Source organism: Pecten maximus, chromosome 9 (genome assembly GCF_902652985.1).
Source record: "Pecten maximus chromosome 9, xPecMax1.1, whole genome shotgun sequence".
Lineage (NCBI taxonomy): Eukaryota > Metazoa > Mollusca > Bivalvia > Pectinida > Pectinidae > Pecten > Pecten maximus.
The window spans coordinates 23,119,747-23,147,300 of NC_047023.1; the positions used below are offsets into that span (position 1 = coordinate 23,119,747).

A 27,554-nucleotide genomic window follows, 5' to 3' on the forward strand; every position below is an offset into this window, starting at 1 on the left:
TGTAAGCAATACAAGTTTATTGTTGGTTAAAACAAATTGGCAATATCCAGGGAAATGCAATGGAAGCTGAAGTCATGGGAATACAAGGAGTTTTCCGTCTACAGTTGTCATATGACAAACATTTTTTCTCGCCTTTCCCTCCTGTACAGCTAACCAGTCACAGGCAAAAGTAACATGAACAATGTCACGAAATTAGTACACCTACAGGTTTCCTTTTATCTGTGTCTACACAGGTATATATGTATAGTGATACAAATTTCGTACCATAATAAGGATAATTTATAGATGAGAACAATCAATTCTCAATCAAAAAGTATATTATACAAGGTAAATAATCTGTGAAGGAAAATGTATAAATTTGTTTTTCAAATTATTAATAATATAGCCAGCTACGTTTTTTGTTTGTACTCCATACAACACATTCTTCTATACACAAACAACATGCAAAACAAATCATTCCAAAGACATAGTACATACACCTTCTTTATTTAAATAGGGGCAGGACAAGAAGCCGTGGAAATTTAAAGCATTTAGTTCTTCTTTAAGAAAAAAAATCACAATGGCGTTGTCTGGATATTGCCATTTAGTCTTTTTATATAAAACAAAAATAGAAAAAAAATATACGTGGTGGCTTAAATGAATGCTGGAATTTCTTGGTCGTCGTTTTTGAATGTCGGGGCAGATGTGTACAGCCCCTCTAGGACTAACTATATGATGTACTAGCTACAACCAATCTATTGGCGAGTCCCTTTACATTCCTACAGCTAACTTGTATCATTTCATACATAAACGACTCTACATACCTAAAGCTGTCAAATTTCCACCACTGTCATATCTCGCAATATTACCCCGATTGGTTTTTGTACCCCTGATCCAAACCTCTGCGTAGCTACTACTTATATGGTAACCATGTGCCACTAGCATTGCCTTCCCGAGCCTCAAAGTACAGAATGCGCCAGGCATGGATAACAATCGTCTGTGTCGTGTTCCGATGTCATAACATGATATAATAAAATAACGAAATATGAATCCATGTATGTATCAATTATATATACAGTGTATATAAATATAGAAATGAACATTATTTTACCCCCCAGAAGTAGTAGCTTTGCAGAAGTCTGACAGGTGTTCGAAAAGAAACCGATCACAAAGTAACATACATACAAATACACGAAGAGTAGAGAGGTTAAAAAGCAGACCCGGTCGACCCCATCCGTCCTAACTCTCTAGTCTCTCACTCCCCCGCTGGGTCGCAATATCGCGGCAAGGTCACATAGAGTATAGCATTTCTTATAATGATAATTTACATAAATTTGGAATTTCTCGTCTGTACCATAACACATATTAAGAAAGAAATGTTGGATCTTTTATGGCAGGTTCTTCTATTTTTCAAATTCTTGCACGACGATTTTATATAGCTGTACAAAGCTGATGTAATATTATTTTTCCATTTGACAGTCTTTTCTTTGTCTGTCTATCCTCTTAATTTATGATATAAATTTGGTGAGGGGAATATGTCCTTGAATGACACATTAGTAACCAGCAATCTCAGCAAAGGTCTGGTCCAGTTCGTCACTGATTGCCTTGTATCTTTCCTTCTCTGCAAGCAGCTCATCTGCAAGGGGAAATTGTCACATGTTAAACAAACAACTACATTTGACAAACATCAACCAGAACTAAAATCATAAATATAAATCAAAATCAAAACAGATTTTAATGAAAAATATTCAAATTGTGATTCAGGTTTTCATTAATGTTATGTCTGAATGGGAATGAACCTGTAAATGGAGATAGAATCTTTAATTAAATCTTGGCTTTGAATTAGGAAAAATATTTTCAATTCATGTTCATGTATTTGACTGTAGAACTTCTCAACATAAGACATGCCCTATAATGAACTTTGATTAGTTAATAGTATTTTATCATGCCAACACACTTTGGACAGACATGCTCAGACCTGTAGGTGATACCCTTAATATGGCTTTCAGATTGAGCATTGTATGCTGCTTTGATAATTTCATATGACAACTTATCACAATTTACTGCTGTCGAAGATATCTTGACTTTCCACTTCTTAAGTATTGCAATAATATATACTGTATACATATACATAATCTGACATTTGGTAATGTATCTAGAATAACTTGAATGTTAGGTAGTGTATCACAACATTTTTCTAAAGATTTGTGTGTATATATCTATATATCTCTATGTGTGTGAAAATAAGACTTGTAATGAATATATTTCAGTATAAAATTCTTTGCTAAAGTAGATGGAAAAGTATCTCCAAACTTGGAAAGTGTCTATCAAATAAGAAATAATCTTTATTGAAGTTACAGCAAATTTGACTTAAAGTGTCAATCAAGAAGAAAATGCTGTTTGATGATGACGACCTACGATTCTGCAGTGGATACTAATATGATTTCATAACTAAACTCCTACATGTACAGTGCATTCCGCTTAATCGGGTTGCCTATTTGCGGGGACTTTTTACCCGATTAACCGACTTACCCGATAAGCCGAAATGCTTGTCGCCATCTTGGATTTGGTCCGTAATGGTAGTCAGACTTGGTCGATTTTGGATGAAAATATTTGCGTTATTATTGTTAATAAACGGTGTTTTTGTTTGTGCTTTTACTGATGTCAAATTGTCAGATTACTATTACTAATTGTATAAAAATGTGTGTATTAAAATAACAAAACCTTAATGATTTTCTTATTCGCGGCACAGTACAATCGTAGCACCTCAAATCGGGGGGGTCATACATCCCTGTTTCATCCGTGTGTTCCTAATTTGACATACGATCTAAGGACTCGCCGACAATTACATCTAAAATCATTTATGTTTATCATAGAGACATTCTTATGTTCGCTTTGAAGTTTAAAATATTCCATATTATTTCCAATTACCAAAGCACAGAGATCGGAGAAACCGAGTTTATTTAGGTCGTTTCCTGTGGTATTAAATTTATACGAACTTGACACTGGCAGTCACTGATAAAACAACACGAAATCCAATGTAATGTTTTTTATTAACCAGTTCTAATCCTAACCTGAATAGGAATTATGAGCTAACGTCGGGCGTCTGTCCTTTTACTGCTCGCTACTGATTTTTAACTCACCTGTGTATCGGTGTCGTCACATTTCCCCGTGGCGAACCCCTCACTTTGGATTCGCCACATACAGTAAGCGGTGATATCAATCGATCTGTAGCAATATCAGACCCAGGTAAAAACCTATTGTTTTGGTTTTTGCTTCGAAGATTTTACATCCCAGACGTAAAAGTTTAATTGTCTAGTCGCTTAATTATGCTTTTAAAACCCCATTACGTTTTGCCTGCTGCTGACTCTAAAAATAACATTTAATTTTACCCACAATTCTTAGTCGACTTCCTGTTGGGGAAAAACCACACGAGGCAGAATCAACAACAACACAGTTCTGAACATGACAAAACCCCGACATAACATTACCGTTTAAGGTAATATTTAACTGTTTTTTGACATTTGAACCATCAAAATTACACTATTTGTTGATAAATGTCTAAAACTTAAAGAAATACGCGATGACTTTCGTGAAAATCGGAGCATTTCTATTTTTTGTCCCGATTGTTCTATTCGAATAACCGAAAAATACGACTTTTCCAACCCAATTAAACGAATTTTTTTAACATGATTTAAGAGAAAATGGTTTTGGTTTTTGAAATTTTACCCAATTAAACGAAATACCCGATTAAGCGTTACCCGATTAAGTGGAATGCACTGTATATCAAAAGGATAGAGGACTTCAAAACTCCTACCACCGAAAATATAAAATATAAGTACATGTACATGTATATCAGAGACTAGGGGACTTCAAAACTCCTACCACAGTAAAGCTAAAATATAAGTACATGTATATCTGAGAGTATACAACACAATAGGCATTACCAGACCTTTTCAAATTGTGTAGTCATCTATATAAACTTTAGCTGCTGTCTAGAAAGATTCGAGCTGTTGCATGGTGCTGTCTAATTCATCCCTAATTGCCCTCATATCCTCAGCCTGTTTGCCGTTTGTATCTGCAACACGTGCATGGAATAAAAAACACAAATCATGCAAAACATTCAAGGGGTAACACACAATCTGCCATGATGCAGTCGTCTCCTTCTCAATAGTCTGCTCTGACAAACTATTTTTCCTTGCTATCTAGTCTAGCAATGTGATTATCACATAACTACCACATTATCAACTGATCAGTATCGTACCATACATTCCAAATGCAACCTTTGTAGGTTTAAATTGTTCACGTGATCCCATAATCTTTTGGCGTCACATGTGTTTGATGTCACCAAAGAAAGGGGAATGAAGTGAGAAATCAGCATTTTCACTATATATCAATTTGGATAAACATTGCTGTTTTCACAAATGTTTGTAAAAACGTTTAACTGGTAGTTATGTAATAAGATTTAATAATTGGTGAGAGTTTGTGAAAACTCATGGAATATTCTTTATATAGGTAAAAGTAAGGCTCATACACAACTAACATGATGCAATTCTTTTTTTCTTCATATTTTTTTCCTTCTTTACTAATGCTTTAAAACTTTTGTTAATTGAACACTTTAAATAACGAAAATGTTAGTGAGACACAAATTCAATGGATTAGGTTGATGTTATCATCGAGTTATAAAACAGTACATTCCACACAGGTAAAACACACATTCAACAATTCTTATATGAATTGCAGCCTCAACTGATGTGTTACACCAGCAATATATTATATAACAGATCTATTTTGAGATATGGTGTATTGTTATCCACACACAGGGTTTTAAAAAACACATCAAACTCGCTGTCAATATTCATATTGTACACTAGGACCCGTTAGTATGACAAACATTTCAATTCAAGCATTTTACTCTATATAAGGAACTTCTTAATCTGTTTGAGAATAATGGTAGTTTTGTTCCAAATGATGAAATGTAGACGTTCAAACATTTTTGAAAACCTACAGCCTTATCATTATGATTACAGCCTTATCATTATGATTTGAAGTAGATTTTCTACCCAAAATAATATGTATTTTAGAAGTTTCTTTTCTGAATACGGATTCCTAGCTTCATTATCTTACTTTCAAAATGTTCCTCTCAATTTAAGGTGTACATGCAGTTACTAAATCATGCTGTATCACTGGTGTTGAAATAATGCCCACTCAGCACTTACCTTCGAGTCTGTCCACCTCTTTCTGCAGTTTGACTACTTGTCTCTCAGCTTCTGTGGCCCTGTTTTCAGCCTGAAAACAAGAATGTTAGTGATCATGATTAAACCTCCAGAAATAATGTGATAGTGATAAGTAAAATACAAATACAGGTAGTCTAGGGAAACTAAGCAGTTAATTCACCACGAGAAAGGCACAAGAACTGGAACTAGATTTGATGTTTCACAACATATCGAAATACATAAAATGTGTGATCATGTGATATAGAAATATGTACTTCATTAAACCGGAAATAAGAGGTGAAATATTATTGTCAGAGTGATTTTTTGATGTCATGTAATGTGACAAATCATGATCTGTGTCTTCAAAAAATTGAATACAAAATTTTTTGCGAGTATGAAAAGAATATGAAATACGATATGGTCCCTAGTTTAACGTAACACCTCTATATTATATCCGAGGTAATGTTACAAATAAAAGTCAGCTGATCATTGATTATAGACACTAAATAATGACGACATAAAAACAAGTATCGAAGGCAAATCTGGGACGCATATGAAGCGTGCAGAGCTGTGAAGCTTTGGCATAAATACACTAAGCATTATTGCTAAGACGGAAATTACAAGAGTATCTGCTGTATCTGAAAAGGAATTCGATACAATTGGTTGTAAATAACAAAAGAAAATGATGCTTTGGATCTTTTAATTGAAATTTTCTGAATATTACTTGTTTGTTTTTGTTTAACGTCCTATTAACAGCCAGGGTCATTTAAGGACGTGCCAGGTTTTGGATATTACACTTTACTGGGAATTAACACAATTATAGACTGTATATGTGTACTAAAAAACATAAAAAAGTGACCCATAGTAGACTTACGTCCTTCAGGCTTTTGGTGAGATCTCTGATGGTTTCCTCGTAGCTATCCTCTCTCTGTGATGCCTATCAACAAATACAAAACTAAACACATGAGACATACATTACAGAACAATGCCCTAATTATCGTTAGTCTAATGCTATCAAAGAAAGGTCCTAATCATGACTCCCTAATTATCGTTAGTCTAATGCTATCAAAGAAATGTCCTAATCATGATTCCCTAAGTATCCTTAGTCTAAATAAAAGAAAGGTCCTAATAATGATTCCCTAATTATCGTTAGTCTAATGCTATCAAAGAAAGGTCCTAATAATGATTCCCTAATTATCGTTAGTCTAATGCTATCAAAGAAATGTCCTAATCATGATTCCCTAAGTATCCTTAGTCTAAATCAAAGAAATGTCCTAATCATGATTCCCTAAGTATCCTTAGTCTAATGCTATAAAAGAAATGTCCTTATCATGATTCCCTAATTATTGTTAGTCTAATGCTATTAAAGAAAGGTCCTGACCATGGTTATCTTATCTAAATCTCTTTTAGAATATCTTTTGAAATTTTTTTTTTTCTAACATCTGAGAGAAAAGAAAGATCTAGATATTGGATAGTTTGTATCTACAGAAGAATTATGTATGAAGTTTACAGAAGAATTATGTATTGAGTAAAGAAGACAATATATATCTCAATAAATACAGGTACTACAGTCTTAACATTTAAATCTGAAAGTCAAGAAAATCATTGAACTGAAAATGAAACAAAATTTTTCATTAATTTGAAGCAACAAAATGGCAAAATATTTATATCTGATTCTATTGAACTGACAAGATACTGGAACAATACCAAAGAAGTATCTCAAAAATGTTTTTCTCTAAAACAGCATTTCGACAATTTTATTACTTTACATCACACAAATTTCACATTCTAGACTTTCGTTCCTAATATTTTTTGTAGAATTTTATCCACAATTCTGATTTTCTTCTCTTACATCTTATTTTTGGAATATTTGTATTTGACCAACAACTTACTTTCTAATTTGCGATACATTTTAAATTATTGGTTTAAATTTTGTCATGGTGCAAACTTTCTTTGGCATTGTTATCATGGCATTACTATAAACTTGTATCTATATCAAATTAAAAAAATACTCAAAAATAAATAAAACCTTCAAGCTACTTTTGCGGCAAGTTTGTGATTGACAACATTGTAACTGAAATATGTGATAGTCGACGAGACTTAAATTATAGGAATATCTGCCTTGATTGGTGATTATTCGTAAAAGCCTGCTGGCTACTTTTCCGTGTTAAACACACAAATCATGTTAAAAGTACGATATAAATACATAATATATACATGTTACTGGACACAAAATGCTTTCATATTCTATTTCAAGGAGTAGTCGGATAGTAGATTTAGTTTTTGTATGAAAGAAGTATTTTGAAGAGTGCAAAGTGTAAATGTTTTGGTACCGGTAGTTCAAAAAATGAAAGTTCAGATGCAGAAATATGAAATTGAAGGACAAATCAAAATTTCTTAAATGATGCCCCTCCCAATGCAATTCATTTTCAAAATTCATAAATGGCCCAATGACTATCCTTGAAATAGGAATATTGACAATTTTTTTGCTATACGAAGCATTACCAATGATTAGTTCTGATTCTTGTGGCAGCCTCTCACGTTTACGATGATCTAGCTAGGTTAATGACTAAACTACTGTCATACAAGGCAACAGGCTACAGATACACCAGTGACTTAATATCTTGTTACCCCTAAATCGTCAACTGCCAACCCACTTGCAAAATATCATCAGTGTAGCTGTGAAAACCTTACACATCCATATTTGCAATTCAACAAAGACTGTTAGGCATTGCAAATGTGCAATATAGAACAAAGATATTACAAAGCTTCTCATTGGCTGAGAGGTAAGTACTCCAATTCAGTGTGACCATGTGTACTCGAGACTGTTAAATCTCACATTAACCTTCAGTAACACGAAGAAACGCTTATATTATGCATGGTGTAAGTGCAACTACAGGTATCATACTATCTAACTAGGAAGCATACGGAGATGTACTGCAGAGCTCTGGGAAGCCAACAGGACCCTAGGATTGTTCAATCCATTACATATTCTTGTTTTTATAATGAAGGAAGGTATAATTGTGAATGAGCCATGAAATGTCATGAAACTGACAACATTTACCCTGACAAAGGGAAATGAATGCTGAATTCATGTTTTCATGCTTAAATTTACTCTAACAACAACAAATACATCACATGGAATACACTAGGGAGACACGACGTCAGAGTGACGTTTTCTTTCCCCGAATGTAAAATTCCAGTTGGTAGGGAAAAATTAAATCTACTATCCTGTTAGTTCTAAGACTCGCCAACTTCACATATTTCAGATATTCTCTTTTATCACAAATTGTACAATTGTACTGTTGACACGTCATGAATTAAACGATGAATTAGTCTCTAAAAAAAATCTGGACAAAAACCCGGAGCATTTTTAGGATGTTCATTCTACAGTCATAATGCCTCATTCTACCATCTAATATTTCCTAAGGAGACTAATTCATCATGAGACATCTGCCGAGGTTTTGATCAGCCATTTTACATAAAATGTACAAGAAACATGAAGCTGATTGTTGTGTCTCACCGAGGGGGTGTGACCATTTAGGTCAATGGCTGCTGAGGGGAGATAAATCACAACAAGTTTCCATTTATGAGTTGGGGGAAAAAAGAATCTGTGTTTCTTCCTTCAATTAACATTTTCTTTTTGTGTTTCAGGATGAAAATGATAATAGTGATGATTTGCTTCAAGTGAGTACCACAAACAGTCGAGTTCATGCACCTAAATCAAACTATAAAGCTACAGATGGTCGACAGCATCTGGACTAACCATCTACTGGTCCACCAGCTGGGGTGTACAACTTCTAGAACTATCAAGTATCTGTGTTCCATTCAATTTGAAAGCAAACTACAGTACAATTATTTAACATAAGCCATATAACATGCGACAGGCCCCCCTCAGCAACCTATTCCTACCTAGGTTTGTTTACAGCAGTTTCGTCTGGCCAATTTGAAAAACATTTTTTTTAAACATTGCATAGGCCAAAAGAAATATTTGATATCAAAATGCATCTACATACAATAGTAAATGAATGCACACAGACGCTGTACAGGACTACATGGTGCCCTCCCTATTCTACTCGGGTCCGACACAACAAGCAGAAGGCTCCATCTACAATGTACAAACATGGCCGGTACAATCTTAATTCCATCCAATCAAAATCCATGTGTACATATCCCTGCTGGACTAAAAATTTGTCTACTTTCAACCAATAAAAAGCAGGGAAGCTATTTCTGCTGTACAGACCAGTTAGCAGACTAAGCACTCCTGTTTGGTGTGTATATATGAACATACAATAAGGAAACTGTTTTATCACTGATCGTGTACACGTCATGACATCGTGTAATCTCATCAACATGCTAGGGCAAGCAGATGAAACACCATGCGAGTGGTGTTGTTTGACACGATACTCTTTTCTACCTCTTGTTCAGAGATCTCCAAAGATTTCATATTGTTGCCCACGACTTTCAATTCCTCCTCCAACTCAAGGACTTTTCTGAAAACACAAAATCATATTAATTTTACAAAATGGTTAAAATATGACATTAGTGAGTGTGTCCCTAGGTCAGGCCTGCTTAGCCTCCACCGGCGGGCAGCTTTGCCTCGCTAAACCTGGCTAGATTACACCACTTGGGCTTCTTACCTGATCGTTTTGCACCTGAAGGGTTTTGATATTTGCACCCACAACAGTGAGCTCTTCTTCAAGTTCGAGTACTTTGCTGCAATTGTACAAAAGATATGGGTTTATGTACTGTGGAATGGCATGTTGCCCCTCATCAAATCTGTGACAAGAATAAGGGAGGAAATTCCAGGGTTTTTTTCTGTCTTATCAGAAAGTCATTTTTTTCTGAGCGTTTCATACCAGTCCTATAGTATTAGATATACATGTAGTATTTATTTATATATTTTTAAAGAATTTCGTTAGAAAGTTAAATTCAGTCTCTTACTTCAAATGAAAGATAAAAAATATACTGTCAGAGATAAAATTTCTTATTTTGCAGTAAATATAAAATATGTTTTATGTTTCTAATGATTTTGAACATTTGTACAACAACAATAAACAGGGAAGTAAAGTACCAACTTTCATACTGTACTTATATTTCCAAAAGAATTGGTACTAGAATTTGATTAATTTTGAAATTATTTTCTCTTTTTCCTAATTCTACTTATTTCATTTTTTCCCTATTGTCTACCAGGCATTTTAATTATTGTTTTGAATGAAATTGCAAATAGAATTCTTATTTAATCTTCAATGGTGAATATCATAAATGTAGACCTCCTTTTGACATACAAATGCCCTATAACATATCATGAGCTCCTCTTTCTGTGGGACTATACAGGTAAAGTTGGTAAGCAAGACATGATTTTGTGCTTACATTTTAGATAAGTTAAGTTTCCCCTATGACTAGCGAGATTCATGCATGCTTGTTAATGGCACACACTGTGTATATCCACTTCTTTAAGACTTTTGGTTAAAATCTGTAGCATTTCCAGAGAACAGGGTTGCATTATAACTAAAATTGTACAAGTGTTAAACCTAATATAGGTTCTAGTATATGCAGTAACTGATATTAAAATGAAAGTTTTTAAATTAACAGAAGTTATCTCCCCTTCACCAAGTCATAAGGTGAAAAGACTAGGTGTTTGTCAATTTTGGAAAAAAATGTGCACTATACTCACAAATTTACAGTATCAAGATTGTTGTGAAACATAATTAAGTGCTAAACTCTATCTTATAACGTCAAAATCTTGCACATTCCAAAACTCATCAAAAAGGATCATTTTCAATTTATTCATATATGTTTTGGCTGATGCATTTCAATGTATCATTACATCCGTCATTTTTGCTGATCATTATCAGCCCATAGCAACAGAGAACCGACTTCTGACAAGCTTTCTAAAAATTTCCTTTTGTTCTGAGCTTCAATTCAAAAGCACTTAGATTTTCTGGATTCAAAGTTTGAATCGGAATGTATAAAACTTGAACACTCACGTTCCGAGGTGATCAGTTTTGTCCTCTAACGTTTCTTTTAAGTGTTCACTCATTTTTAGTTTGGAGGCAGCCTAAAAAAGGAGAGGAATACTCACGCATCAGCAGCCTCCAACCTGGTCTCAGCACGCTCAAGGTCCACTTCTGTAATAGCAAGCTTACGGGCGGCCTGGCAAATGGCAAGATTGGTTGTTATAGTAACCCGCAGGTATGTTTACAGAGAGAGACACATAGACAGTTGTTTGCTATATGCAGGAAAGATCTTTTATTTGAGAGATGCGAGTAAAACTGTATATTGTACTTTACCTCTGAACTTATCAGATCAACAATAATATATTTTCAAGAAGAGCATCATTCTGAGAAAATGGAATACATAATCCTGATTTTAAGTTGACATTTAATCTGAAATTGGTATTTGTAAGAAATTTAATTTTGACAGAAAGGAAAAAAAACATGCATGCTTTACTTTTAACACTTAGTTGTTAAATTTTTTTTTTCGATTAAAATACAAATATTGATTTCCATTCATTTGAAAACAAAATTGATAAAAAAATAAATTGAATAAAAAAGGAGGAAAACGACATGCAAAAAATTCATTTAAACTGATCAGAAGAACTGGGATAAAATGGGAATCATGCAATATTTTAAAAGACATGTTTATACAGCCTTGTTTAGTTACAACAGCTGGTGAGTTAACACATCTGGTACAAAAAAAATTGTTAAACAATATCAACTCAAGAACATTCTCTGGGATTGGTTTATCATGCAACTTATAATTAACCTTTAAACAGGACATTCTATAATTGAATTTTAAAATGGAGTTTTAACACAATTTTCATCTTAATAATCATCATTAAATGAAATTATTTTTGAAAATAAACCACATCATTGAGAATGTTACATGCAATTTTTTTCTATACTGATGCAAAAGAATCTATTTTCATGTGAAAAGAATTGTAATTCCCATGCCAAAATGTTAGGAAATATTTCTATAACACATGTATATCAAATGATTCTTTACACATCAAAATAAAATTTCAATTCCAAAACAAACATGCATTCATAACATCAAAGTAAAATTCAAATAATTTTCAAAGTTAAAAATCATTCATATAATAAACATATTAATTAATGAACACATGTGACTCATGCTTGCTACACATTCTTTTTTGAAATCATTAAAACCATCAATAAATGAATCTTTATAAACAAATGAAAAGTTACTCTTTATGAATCTATTGTAGTTGTGAGCTTGTTAAGTCACTTGTGTACCAGTAACATATTTGAAATAGAAATAGTTATCTCCCTTTGGGTCGAAATCTCTTCTATTCCTTTGATAACACACAACACCTCGTGGTTTACAAATGTTTGCGAAAGATGTCACATTATATAAAGTGATGCTCGAGTGAAGTTATAAGATTATATCTACATCATTGAGTGAATCAGAGGTGTTGTGTGTTCTAGTGAAAAATGTTATTATTGTTTACATTTGGAATCAACAATCTGACAATTTCACGTTTCTATTTAAGGAAACTTTTCGAAATGTACAGAAAATTGTCATAAGTCATAAAGACAGTAAATCACTCTATTTAACTGTGGTTAAAAATGATTGTTGAGCATCAAGCACGAAATTGTCTTCCTGTGTAACCCAATCGGACACAATAGGTATATCACATGTAGTGTAATGAACAAGGGTAAACATTACATTTTCTTTGGATGTTCATTCAACATTTAAATTCCTTAAAATTCATATCTTTGGTTGAGAGTGGCAATAGAAAACAGGAATGATGGCAAAACTTTACATCATGAAATTGGGCCAAAAACTGGAGGAACATTCCACGAAAAATGTAATAATTCAAAATGCATGGTTAATTCACATTGACAGTCTGACAAGTTCACATGGATTAGCAATGGAAACGGACAAGATATCTACCAGACATCCTTTAAGTCTGTAAATATCCCTATCCATGTTCAGAGCCGATATTCTGTACAGAAACTAATCACTATATCACTTTATACCCAATAAAAACAGAAATTTGAACTGTAACTGAACCAGTAAATACTTCAGATAAGTTCTAGTACTGAAGGGTTGATTAACTGATAAGGATCTCAAAGTGATATAGGAATACGTTTGTACTTTTTTCTCCATGCCAGTCGACTGAAATGGGTCAAGTCTGAATCTCAAGACACCAGCAAACAGATCCTTGTTGAAAGTCTGACTAAGAAATGTATCTGTTGGTCTTCTGATATAAGTGTCTATTTCGAATATATGCACATACCACATAGCTTAGATTTTTTTCTGTATAGATTTTCTCGAAATGTTATATAGTTTCATTCAGAAAGGCATTATATAGTCATCTGTTTCTAATTTGTTTGCTAATGTCCCATGTGAGAAAAGTTAATATCATCAAATAAATACATAATTCATGTACTCAAAATCAAAATGCAAGTTCACTATATAACACAGTGCAGGCATAACATCATGACAGAATGTGTTGTACGATGCTGTTGTGGTCCACGTCCTGGGAAGGTGCTCAAGTAGTAGTACAGGAAACACTCCAAATGGCCGGCAGCCCAAATGTATCATTTTTATTAGTAATCAGGTGGTCTGCAGCTAGAGGTTAGATCAAACACAAATTGAAAATCCCAAGAAAATACATTGAGAGGCAGCAAGCTTTCAGTATAACCTGTTACTGAAAGGGACATAGCGTGACCAGAGGGGGAAAGGTTATGGCAGGGAGATGAAACATATGTAGCTGTGATGATAATGAAAAGTTTGTAGGTTCCATGAAATTAATCGTTTGGAGATCTACAATGTTCACAGTGACAATGGATTGATGAATAGAGGCGATTGGCTAGATCATTTATTGAGATAGTTTCAGAAAAACATGGTACACTACAGGTAATGATGAAATTCCAATGGTATGGTAAAAAAATGGCACAGTGGTGTACAGTAATGACATTTGGGTTCGAAAACCATAATAAGAAAAAGGACCTCTCAATATGTCATGAAGATGTTACTGTATCGGGCTACAGACCAGTGAATTCTCTGTAAATCTGGGTCAGAGCTTTAGGTTGAGTAATTGGCGACATGAATAGCGAACACACAATGCGAACCATATATAGGACGATTAGGTAAACTCTATGTAGAGGAGAATTAGGCAGGTTCTAGGCAAACATTATAGTTTCCTGATATTTTAGGTAAGGAATGTCAATTTTCGCTCACATCTTCACAAGGTTATGGTCAAGGGAACAACTCAGTGTTCTCACTAAATTTTTAACCAAGTGGTTGATTTGAAACAAAAATGGTTAATGTTCAATGATGTATTGACTATCCTGATAAAATAGACAGTTCAAAATTGATGAATAGGAAACTGTTTTTTTGACAGATACCAGCTTTAGATGAGAACACTGAACAACTGAAGACAAGGGCCTGACAAATCAAAACATATTTCAGCAAGCAAGAAGTCTTCACCTCATCGAATTTTGAGTCGGCATCCGTTGCAACGTTTTTAGCAGTATCCAACTGTTTTTCTAGTTCATCAATCCTCTCCTCATTAGTGTTACTCTTGCCTTCAAGCGCCTTGCGATTTCTAGGGGCAATGAATATTAGTAAGACATGACAGTTTCTATCTGACTTACGAACAAAGAAGCCAACGAGGTAGCCAACAACAGATCGGCGAAAGCTTGAGCTGCAAGTGAAGGGGACTTATGGGATTTGTTAGTAATGTGTTCATTATAATGCTTACTGCTCTGAAACAATAAACCTGGTATACAAAAAGATGAAAGCTCAGAACATGACTTCAACAAAACCTTTAAACCAAAAGTTCTCAAAATTTAAGAATGCCTGAATTATGACAAACCAAAAAATAATCTGGCTTCAGCTACTTTAGACTTTTAATTTCTTTAGAGATTTGAAGATTTTGACCGAGTGTTTGTGAGCCAACATCTATGGATACCATGTCTAAGACTAAGTACATGCTAGTATGTCATTGTTCGATACTAGAACACTGTATGCTTGAGGATCAGTCTAACCTCATCATATTTACGATCTGCGTCCTCCGCAATATACTTGGCTTCTTTTAGTTGTGCCTCTAGTGCGTCTATCCTTTCATCGTCCGCAAGGCTCCTGCTTTCAAGCACCTTGCGACCTCTGTTGTCATTCAAAAAGAATTTCAGGAAATGAGTACACATAATATGTACCTTTCTTGATTTGCTGTATTTCTCGACAACTTTGTGCCCACCCCTGATCCCCATGTTCACCCAAAACCTAAGTACCAGGTAACAATATGTAGGTGACATACTTGCATCCTTTCCACAGGGGAGGGGAAGAACCGGGGTTAGGAAATACTGACAAATATACAAGGAAAGTCAACAAAGACACATAAGCTTGAAAACCCTGCAACAAATATTAGGTTACAATTAATCATCTGTAAACCAAATAGAAAAATTATTCATTAGAATCCACAACTCTGAAAGAGATAAAAAAACAGATTAAACTCTCAAAGTGTTTTTGAGAAAATCACGTATCGACTCGATATGAGAAGATGAAAAATAAGCTGAAGAAAAAAAGGTAAAAACAAAAAATAGCTGTACAATATGGTGATAACTAGGAAACTACAATCCACTGAAGCGAAGAAAAACACCTAGCTCCACTTGTTTGCCTACCTCCTCAAACTTCCTCTCTGCCTCATTAGCCATACAATCTCTTTCTTTTAGAGCTTTTTCTAGGTTATCAATCCTTTCGTCATCAAGGAAAGCTTTGTTCTCTAGCACACGACGGGCTCTGTAACAAATCAAGTAACATGCAGACTCCATCATTGCATTACCTGTGTCCCATCGGCTTCCAGGGTTAGACTTGGTCTCAATATATTAGACACAAGTAAGTATTACAGTACCAATCTATTTGTATACTTACACAGTCTCTATACTTTTCATGTTTCACCTTTCAGCCAACATTATAAAATTTAAGAATCTTAATAATATAACAATATCAATTTGTTACTTTGGTGTCAATGTATGTACCCCTGGTATGTTTTGGCCAAGTACAAGCCGGAGCGTTTAAGTAATAATTTGGAGAAAAATTCTAGAAACTAAGACTGTTCATCTACATGTATATATACACATGTATACAAGTCTTTGTTAAGTTAGAAACTGGCAAAAACAGAAATGAAAGGATATACCTTGAAATACATCCATGAAAATGTATAATTTTGGACTGCTATATGTACCTACCTTCACCATTGTCTATTAAATGGCTTTAGAGAGATCCAATACTAGTGCACAATTGCAAGCATGCATTTTACCAAATTATGAACCTCAACAAACTTTTGTGTTAACAACATTTTAAACAATGCAAGATAAATATTGTTGATACTTGAGATTATAAATGTGGATAGATAGCTGTAACAAATTTGCTCCAAACTAATATTTTCTTCATTTAAACAACAGTTTTCTCACACTGTTCCCTGTGGAGGGAGTAGTACGGTGTTATAATAAAATTATTTCAAAGTTTTACATGATGCTTGGAGAAAATAAACTTTAAATCAATTACTGAAAATGTATTACATTTTTGTAAGAAAACCTTCAAAATATCTTTTTTTAGATATATATTTATGATCTGATATACTGGTATGACCTTAAAGTTACAAATATTATGAAAATTTTGATCACAGCTATCCACCATATCCAAATATTCATTTCATCACTATAAACACCAAGGAAATAAGTTTTTTCTCCATGTTTATAGATTTAAAATGATATATAATGAAACATAAAATGAAAAAGAATTACAGCAGTATTTCTCAACTATAATCTGACCAACAGGTGCTCTTCAGAACTATGTCCCTCCCTATCCCGACTTTTCAGGACATGTAGACCAACTCCCATAACAACCAAGCAAGTTCTACATTTCATGCCTTTCATAAATTATAGCTTTTTGTTTTCAAAGAATAAATAAATCTACTGTTCACTAAACCAACCCTGTTTGAATCCCCAATCAAATTTAATGATGGTGAATTTTGGGCCAAGGTGCACACATGAGCATTAGAACCCATCTGATATTCAATTTTCAATAAATTAACAAAGGCAGAACTTTTCGTTTGATGGCATACAATTAAATGCAAGCCATTACATGTATAATATTTGATTTTATGGTGTGGATTTAAAGGTAGGATTGATCTGTTGGAAAAGCACCTGCTGTTTAAACAAATATTAAAATCATTCAACAAATGAGTTCAATCTTTAATGTTTTCAAAAGATATTTGTTATTTGTTCAAGTGATTTCATTCTTGAATATATTTTCTGTCCTAAGAACAAAGCCCAACTGGATATAGTTACGTTCCTCTGATATAGTAATATATATTGTGCAGATCAGATTCTGTGATCATATTTCCGTTCATTTAGTTATTTTTTGGGTACAATTTCTTTGTAAATGTATACATACCCCTGATATGTAAATGGAATGTTATATTGCTATTGTAAATATAAGTGAATTATTTACAGATTGTAATATTTCCATGTGTGAAACTGTACATGTTTGAAGGTGTTCAGTATCGACCATGAAATTACTGTGGTTTCTTTTTTTGGGACTATACCTCTCACTCTCATCTGCAGCTTTGGATGCCTCTTCCAATTTCTCTGTGGTCGAGTTAAGTTTCTCTTCAGATCGTTCATAATCTTCTTCCAGCAGTTGGAGTCTTCTCTGGAGTGCACCAACATCACTTTCTAGCTACAAAGTGTAAAGTATTCACATCAGTATCTTGCTGCAGAAGAATTTTTATTCATTAAAAGTTTATGACTACCACATACCGAAATGGAGGGATATAAAATGTAATGTGCCATTTACATTTTAATTCTAAATAGGGGCAAAAATTAACTTAAAGACAAAAATGTTATTTACATTATGTGTACAATACTTGGAAAGATATATTAGTTAATTCCTACATAATATTGACATTTTGAAGTAAAGTGACATGTAGATTTATTCTGAGTTTCCTCTGGCCAACAACAGAGGATAAATGTAGATTCTAGTCTACACCAGTGACCTTGACTTAAGAGAAATCAATCCTTTCCTCTCTTATAAACCTGTAGTGTGGTGCATTAAGAAGTGCAACAGCTTGCGAAAGCTACAGAAGTCTTTACATCATTCATTTTAGCCCACTTTAGGAAACTGATGACTTTCAACCCAACCCCCCAACCCCCTTCCTTCTCCCCCTCTATGTTACCTGTTGATTGGCTCGCCTGTATTCATACCTGTACAGGTAATAGATGGTTACTATCAGGGGGACTAGTAATTTACCTGTCATGAACTAAATTGATATCATTATGATAACAACTTATCGCACACATCTGACCTAGGGACTTTCTCTCCCAGCACTTGGTGATAACATTGGGTGGAGGTTGTGAAGTAGATTCTGATAGGGAACAAAATAAACCCATGCCCTAGCCTATACACTATACAAAAGCCTTTGAAGGCTCACTCTGCACATACAATCACATATATTCCTGTTACTTAAATACCGGAACTGGGTTTGCTCAAGCACAAGTGCAGAAATTTTAACAGGAAATTGTGTTTACACTGAATACCAGGGGAAAAGCCTGTGGACAAGACAGAGTGAGGGGTTTATTTGCCTCCAGCCCTTCACTAGCTCATGGATGCATGTGCTAGATTTTATGCCTACCTTGTAATTTTTAATAGTATGGTGGAAACTGAAGTGATTTCAAATAAGAAATCTAATTATGTAAGTCAGGGACGTAGAATAAGAGTCCCTGCGTAACATAACTTATTGCTTGCATATAGAAAAAGCATAAAAGTACAATCATTTTGTTTAGAAGTGGACAGAACATTTATATCCATACATCATCACAGGATTGAGTCAATAGCATACACGTGTCATTGAAGTATTTTTTTATCAACCAATTCATAAACTAACAGGGCATTCAATCCTGATATGTCTGCAATCAATAATAATATTATGTAATAGTTCTTTAAATGCAATTTTCAAACCAACATTCATATTATATTAGACCACTTAGTTAAATGCCGATTGATCGGTTATGTATAGTGTTTGCCATTGGAGCTTGAGAAAGAGCTACGATCACTAATTTCATAAATAGGCCTATCCCTAGTCCCCAGCTGATTTTACCAGAGCTGTGTATGTCTGTAAACCAGCTGTATGATATATAATTGTGTAAGAACTAGTACCCCTCCCTCAGCTGTATGCACAACAAAGATTCTTTGTTTTCATTTGATTAGTCATTCATGAAAATGGTTAATTCTAGACGTGAGCAAAAAAATCTTATATTTACTAGCAACTTTACAGAAACAACCAGGGGTCTGTTTAACATCAAACAAATACTTTCAGACTTGAGTCTGTCCTTCTACATTTGGTTTGAACCACACACACAGTAACAATGTACAAAATGTATAACATTGAATATATATTCAAAATACAGTTAATTATTTCTTTACATAATCTTTAAAAAAAATAAATTACTAATCTTAAGACGGTTCTAGTCAACTTTTATACATGTACATGAATAAAATGATGTAGATAACTATATACAGATAGGGTATTGATAATATTGTTAGAGATAATAATATCTCTCACCATGATGATGGGTATAAAACACTGTTATCACAGACACAACATAGAATATACAGGAAGATAACATGAGGTCAGGACACAGTTCCCACAGTAATCGCAACAACACAATTAATGTCAATTTTGTACTTGTCTAAGGTCACTGACAGCTATTTCAAAACATACCCAATGACTTGTACGAATATGCCCCCAGACCATACAATCATTACCACATGTTTAATAATTGTGTAAGGCCTTAATACAATAAAATATCCCAGGGCAAAATTCCAGTCATGTTTCCTGTAAACATGGCACAATTAGCCAAGCTTCATGATATCTGGAAATAGATCTCATTCCATTTCTCTCACTCAACATTGTGTAACATGATGGTGCAGGCCCTAAATCTGTACACAGCATAAAGTATTAGTCACTACAGACACATTAGCAATAATGGATAATCCAATAATATGAAGCTGATCACACTTACACATCAGTGATTTTTATACCTGTATGCAATGAAAATATATTTGTATGAAAGAATAAATAATAATGAACTCTGCAGCTATTCACTGTAGTTTAAACCTCGTAAATGTTCCACTGTCTTGATTTTTACTACACTTGTATGATAACTTGACATATAGCTTGTACAGTGAGAAATCTTTTACTTCATTTTTTTAAAATATATGTTAAAGTCCTGATATATCAAGGTAAGTCTTTTTCTTATAAAGAGCTAAAGCCCTTAAGTTTCTTTCATCTTTGCTTGATAATTTAACTCTTCTGACAATTAAACTACAAGCAGACATAATATCCTGTAGCCTATGCTGTCCCATATTCTGCTCCGCCTGGGTGAGTCATAGTTACCTAGTTCATGTCTACAGGTACAGGTATGTTAAAAATCTCTCCTTATTTTTAGGGATTAACATCTGTCTGTGGTATACTATGGCCAGAAGCAACCAAATATGATGTAATGTTATGTATCAAGCAAAACTTAAACAGAATCATCACAACAAGTCATTGATATCTGTTAAGTATACAAGCACCTGTGTCAAGTCAACCATGAACACTCATCTATACATGGTATTTTCATCAAAATCACTCACATTCTGGTAAAATACATCAAATTCTTACAACAAATATGCAGACCTATGTGAAGAATATAATTGTTTTTACATAACTACCTGCAACTATTAAATATCCCATTTGAATATTTCAATTATTCTCAACAGCAGTAATATATATCTTTGTTTTTCACTACTTATATCCTTTAAATCAAAATTAATTGATTTCAGTTTAATATAATATTTAAAAAGATACTGGGTGTGGACTTTCAATTGCTATTTTGATATTTATATATATATTTCAAATGAAAAAGCAACACCCTCCATTCTTTTTATTGTCTAAATCATAAGTGATATATTAGTTCAATATGACAGATAGACTTAATGCGATTCTGAATTTTGCTAGATACTCCATTCCTTACATCCTGTCCACAGAGTCTCGCTTTTTTTTTTTGAAGCATTGTATAGTCTAGCAATCATTTCAATTACATTACAGTGAAATTAACTAATGTCATTGACATTTCTTCCCAAATTCAAAATTAAAACTAACGCAGTCAAATTTTTACTGTAATCTGTGAAAATGCTGAAGGATATCAATATATAATATATATACTTTAGTGGCAGTTAAAACTATTCAATGTAAGTTCATGGCCTGCAATATGACCCCTAGACTGCCTCAAAACAGGAAATGCCCAACCCATTTGCCGGGCGGAAAACAAGTAGTGGTTTAAGACTTATTTTGAGGTCAAATATGAACAAACATGAACTAAGATAATACACCAATTAAATTTACACATTATAGCATAAAATAAAACTATAATTCCACAAATACAATACATTTGACTTTAAATATCTGATAGTACCGAGTTGTCTCCACTTGTGTCCGCCATGATAGCCGGGTGCCTGCCAGATCACGATTACGCTAATGCCATTTTTACAAAGTAGAAGCACAAGAGGCAATTAACAGACCTGACATGTATAATCATTTAATAAAGTGTTCGAATATGACCAAAATGCTGAATGATATACATATACAAACCGTGACCATTTTACATCACTTACTCTAGATGAATTCTCTTTTTCATCCTTTAGATCTTGGACTTTTTTGTCGAGCTCATCTTTTATCGATTCTGAATCATTCCTTAATTTGGACATTTTATCCTTAAGTGTTTGCAAAGTAGATGTCCCTGATCCATATCGTTTATCCATTTTGAAAGTTTGTAAAAAGTCCAATACCTTAGAATATCCCGACTGCTTCACACACAAACCTTAGCACTACTTTCCTGGTAGTATACACTTGTTACGACGAAATGTAGGTCCGATAGGTTCTCGTCTCGATTGAATCTTATTCTAATTAATTTTTACACCATGTGCCCATAAATACTCTCAAACGGTGATTAGGATGGTTATATTTCCTTTGATAGAAGAAAGACTACTTTCAGAAAGCCTGACTCAAGTACTATATTCATACGCCGGGGAAATACACAATAAATTGTAATAATATCATGCGACCTATTTCAAGCAGACACCTGTGCTGTTGACACAAGTGATTTCACTCCCTCGGCTATATGTTATTTGCCTTATAAGGTATATGACCTTCGATGACCCTTACTCAATGTGTAAAACAGCTTGCGTATTTATGAATTGCAGACTTTACTATAAAAGGTTAATTGTTACTAATATGATACTTGTTAATTGAGACTTTGAACGAACAATGTTCAACAATGTTTAACAATATATTACACTTACATATTGTGAATTAAATATATAATTTTTTATTAGAACTATGAAGGTATGGTTTTTGCCTATTTTTGTTAAAAATACTAAAGACAGCTAAAAAGGAATTTTTAAAAAGGAATTTTTAAAAAGGATATATTTCAAATCATGTATATCATACTTTTACAACAAAATATATATTTATTTACACAGGAGAGTACATATGCATGTATGTCCCTATTTGAAAAATAATAAGTACTTTAATATTAAAAAGATGAAATGAGGAAATATCTGAATATTTTTCTCCAATTTACGTCCCTGGTCAACACATTTTGCTTTGTTAGCAAATAAACGAATTGTTCTCTCAAATTAACCTATCATAATCTTCGTTTGAGTTTTCACAGCTCATGAACTCTAGCAACATCAAAACTTCAAGGAATTCATGTAAATTTATCAAAGTACTGTTTTAAAAAGTTATATGGTTAGTCAGTCCTCCATAAATATAAATAGTATTTGATGAATGTTGTAAATATGTTCTCTCTATACACTGTTGTTTTTTGGGGGGAATAGAAGAAATAAATGAAGTTGAAAGAAAATATGTTATTACGACTACGCCCCCTCCCCAGCTCCCCCTGTCTGTCCCACCCCCGTAGTAAATTGGAGGGATGCCAGCAGCTGTGCTAGTAATGAGTAACACGGGCCACTGTCAGAACGCTGACAGCAGGGGAGGGTCTGGGGAACCAGTACTATCTCTGTACTAGCTCTTCTTTATAAAATGTCGGCAAAATCAACACATCTTTACAAAAGAATCAAGACGATCTAGTCCCTATCCAAATATCAGACTGTATTTTGATACTCACGACGTTTACTATTTGTATCGTAACTTTAAAACATCATCGTAATTTTCAGCTGTTTACCTAATTACCTTGACCTGTTATCTCATACAGCATTATCTTTTGGATGATTTGCTGATTAAATTAACAATAAATATTAAAAACAAAAAGTGCATTAAATATAATATGTTCGGTATTACATGATATTTTGGTTTATAAAATATAACAGTCATGCACTAATTATCTCATGCACAAACACTTTATTGTTAACATTTTTGCCTACCCGCTTTAGAGAAATTCTTAATTCGTTCTGGATCTCGGTTCCGATGATAGCGAATTTAATCATTGTATTGGAGTGAAGACCCATGGGTAGACACACTATCGTAAAACCCCCGGGCCTTGATGGTCTGGATGAACTCCTAGGTGGGCGTGTGGGGGCACGGGTTTCCCCCTCCTCCCCGGAAAGTTCCACATCCGAAAATATTGGATCATTACTGTATATTATTCTGTCAAACGGGTCCATATAATCAGGGGCATTTCCTCCCTCAGGTTCAGGCCTACTAGAAGATGATCTCTTTTTTTTCTTTTTTATTTTCTTATTTTCACCATCTATATCTTCACCAGTTTCGCCATCTTTCTTCTTCTTTTTCTTTTTAATTTTCTTTTTCCCCGATTTATGTTTAGATTTTATTTTCTCCTCTGTATCCCCCTCGGGAATGTCCGGTGCAGGTGACCCGGACACAAATAATTCCGAAGTCAAGTCCTGAGAATTATTTGACGTCACAGATTCTTGTGAAAGTTGAACGGAAGCAACCGATTCCTGTGAAAGTCCAACTCCAAGGTAATCACCATGTTCCATGGCAGAGGAGAATCATTAAAAACAATCTATCGTGTTTACAAATTTTTTTTCCCGATTTTCATCATCCTAAAATCCATAAGACATTTTCACACAAATTGTAAACAAATCCAAAGTTCAAGAGTTACACAATAATCTCGTATATTGATCACAGACGAGGAAATTCCTTGCGGAGGGGTGTTATCCACTACATGGAAAAGCTGTACTCCTTCTGAGTGGCAAGCATTCCTCGCGTTGTATTCCAAATAGGGTAGTGGTGACGTCACATCGGCACTAATGTATGAATCAGTGAGGCTAGCACACACTACACAGCATCGGCTGTTATCGCACATAAGCCGGTAATACAATACACCCGCCCGCCGACAGAGGCAAGCCCAGCACAAGCATCACATTATATACAAATGTAAATCCGTATGTCAAAGCTTCAGTCAATAATACTTTTATGGATTATAAGTTACGTCTCTTCAAAATTAAAACAAATCACAAATAATACACTTAAATACACTTTCCAAACCAAAGGAAACATTTGACATTTTCATTGAGGATAAGTTCACGTTTCCTGTATATAAATTGGCAATCGTCGTAATTTGTGAAATGGTCAAATGAACACGAGCTGTTAAAGCTAAATTGATAGCAATTAAGTTAAACACAAAAGACAGACAGAATAGAATGCGACGAGACTAAAGCCATGCGCAGAGCAACTAGGATGGACCAGATCGTATCATTATCTAGATAAATATCTACAAAACTGGGCTATAAAACTTCCACACTGTATATTTAAAGAGTTTCTAATAGTGCCCTTCAATGAGAGCCGTTGATTGGAGTCGGAAACTCCAAATATAATACGCTAGAGCCCCTGGTGTAATACTAACTGTGGGACGGGGACGGTTGTGGGGCTGGGGGCGTGGCTACTTACCTGGGTGATCTGTTTTTCTGAGTTTTCGAGCTTGGTGTTGGCTTCCTGCAACTGTTCGTTGGCTACATCAAAGTTGTTTTCGGTGGTGGTGAGTTTCTTCTGGAGTTCGTTGAAATCTTCCTCCAACTGAAATAAAGCAATTCGAAATTAAAAAGTGAAAATCTTTCCGAAAACATTATTCGTCAGATCTTATAAAAAGAAAAAGAAAAAAAAGAGGACTTATCGATTTGATGGTAAATGTAAGTTGACGATTATGAGAAGTTCATTGTATAAAAATCAGTGTGTTTGTATTATAGTTGTTAATTGTACACGTTTGTTGTAACGACATATAAAGTAGGGGCAAATTAATATATTGTAGTAATAAATCTAATATCTCAAATATAAAATATTTACTACAATACCCAATACCTAGACGTACGATGGTGAATGATCACGTTTCTACGCTTGGCAGGATGTGTAGATGTCCAAATAAGGCATTCGTTAAAAGTAAGGTGTGCTAACAATCGAAATATCTTCACCAACTGTTGTAAGTAGCGGCAATAAATTGGGATTCAATAAAAGTATCCACACAACGTTATACATTTTTTTATTATAATTCTAAATTGGCTGTAGTTCGTTATGGATAACACAGGGGCGTTACTATAGCTACCTGCCGTGCATGGTAACAATACACCTGGAAGCGACACACGTGCCTGCGCATGCACAGTGACAATGCTAGCGCTGCATCCGGACGGCCACACGGACCATATATGACAGAAAGAGATTCTGGAAGCTAGCGGTTAGTATACCTATGATAACGGGTTAATCACAGAAAATATTACACGTGAAATTGGCTAAACTTTGTTTCTGAATTCTAGTAATGGTACGTGCATTACACGAGAATTGTTCGATCTTGTATAACGAGTTAGCACAGTTGGTATACGTGTAAAGCAACAAAAAATAAATATATAGATATTTTTGCCGTGCATGATCGTGCGAATGGCTTGTTGGGTAGGCTGATAGAGCTTTGGTGGTTGTATAATCAATTCCAGCCGGAACAGATAGCATTTACAACATCCCCATCCTTGTGGGGTATCACATTTCAAGATGGCCGATCGCCTGTGACCTTGCGATAATATCGTGAGAAGGAAATTTCGTTCATGTGAAAGGAAACATTGTATGATGATACAATTCAGCACTTTATGTATACAACTTATAATTACAATTACCCTTTGTCCAAAGTAGACATTACATTCATATATTGTCGCGAACGAGAAACTTTCTGAAGTTATATCGAAACTTTTGACCATTCTGACACCAGTAGTTTCGGCGTACTCGATTTAAAATCAACGTTTCTGGGGCCCCGAGAAATGGCCGTACTTTTACTTATATATAATTTTGACGTTACCTTAGCCTTAGCTGTCTCTGTGTCCTTCAGCTTTTGCTCCATCTGTTCGGCCAGGTCCTGGGCATTCTCCCTGTCGACCTTCATGGCCTGCATCTTCTTCTTGATAGCATCCATTTTGTTTGAGAATTAAAGGTATCTAAACAGAAAAACGAAGAAGAACTGTGAAGCAGAAGGGAAATGCTTGAACAACTGCAGACGAGAGCCTCCTGACTTCTGCCTTTCTACACACACCGTGCTCCCAGAGACTCGAAAGGGCTATGCTGAAGTAAACACACAGTGAGTATGCTAAACAATTTTAGACCAGATACCTTTGGAATGTGCCAAGTGGCCTACCAGAGGGTGGATAGTCGGAGGATAGAATCCCCGTACAGATACGTCACGCAGCCAAACGATAAGGTTACATCCATCTTTGGAAAATGCAACGGCTGCACATGTATTGGGGCGGGCGATCCCACTGGGTCGAAATGGGGGATTAGGGTCGGGATGATAAGACCTCTTGCTGTACCTCATTACCTAATCAATCGCACACCAGGCCAATTTCCCCCGTATCGATTTCCGAACGATCAGCAATGCCTGAAGATTTTATTGACATTTGTCTTTAAGAAAAACTTTAATAAATCTTTAGAAAAGGTAAATTTAAGTGTACAGGTTGTGCCATGTTAAGTTCTATTCCGATGCCGGTAAGTCGAGATCTTGTGTGTATTTCGGTACTATCGCTTTGGGGTTGCCATGGAAACACACGAGGAAGCGACTTAGATGGTATATAGATAGTATTAGCGGGACAGGCCTCTATATAATAATTGCAGACAAACTCTTGTTGGATCCAAAACTTCTTCAGACAAAGTATGGACAGGGCCCGACGGTATAAGAATATTAGAGAAATGCCTTGTACCAAATAATAGATCACGCGTAAAACGGTATACAGTATATAAGAAGTTATTTTCTGAAAAGATATTTTCCTAGGCACATGCTGAACTTAGTAACATGACATGTATAGTTTACATTGTTCTGTCCGCTCATT

The 27,554-nt window shown here is 34.6% G+C and overlaps 1 protein-coding gene across 17 annotated transcripts; it reads right to left on the reverse strand.

The window, feature by feature from the left end:
- Positions 1-26,824, reverse strand: LOC117335148 (tropomyosin). 17 transcript variants are annotated; one of them, XM_033895099.1, is made up of 9 exons: positions 26,534-26,824; positions 25,147-25,272; positions 17,779-17,912; positions 14,658-14,775; positions 11,281-11,351; positions 9,836-9,911; positions 6,070-6,132; positions 5,199-5,268; positions 1-1,615 (listed from the first exon to the last, which is right to left on the reverse strand). In XM_033895099.1, the coding sequence occupies exons 1-9, from the start codon at positions 26,645-26,647 to the stop codon at positions 1,533-1,535; spliced, it is 855 nt and encodes a 284-aa protein (XP_033750990.1). In that variant the 5' UTR covers positions 26,648-26,824; the 3' UTR covers positions 1-1,532. The 17 variants fall into 17 exon arrangements, with proteins under 17 accessions (XP_033750990.1, XP_033750992.1, XP_033750989.1 ...); XM_033895101.1 differs by lacking the exons at positions 9,836-9,911; positions 14,658-14,775 and adding exons at positions 9,613-9,688; positions 15,218-15,335; XM_033895098.1 differs by lacking the exon at positions 14,658-14,775 and adding an exon at positions 15,218-15,335.
- Positions 26,825-27,554: the final 730 nt, after the last annotated feature.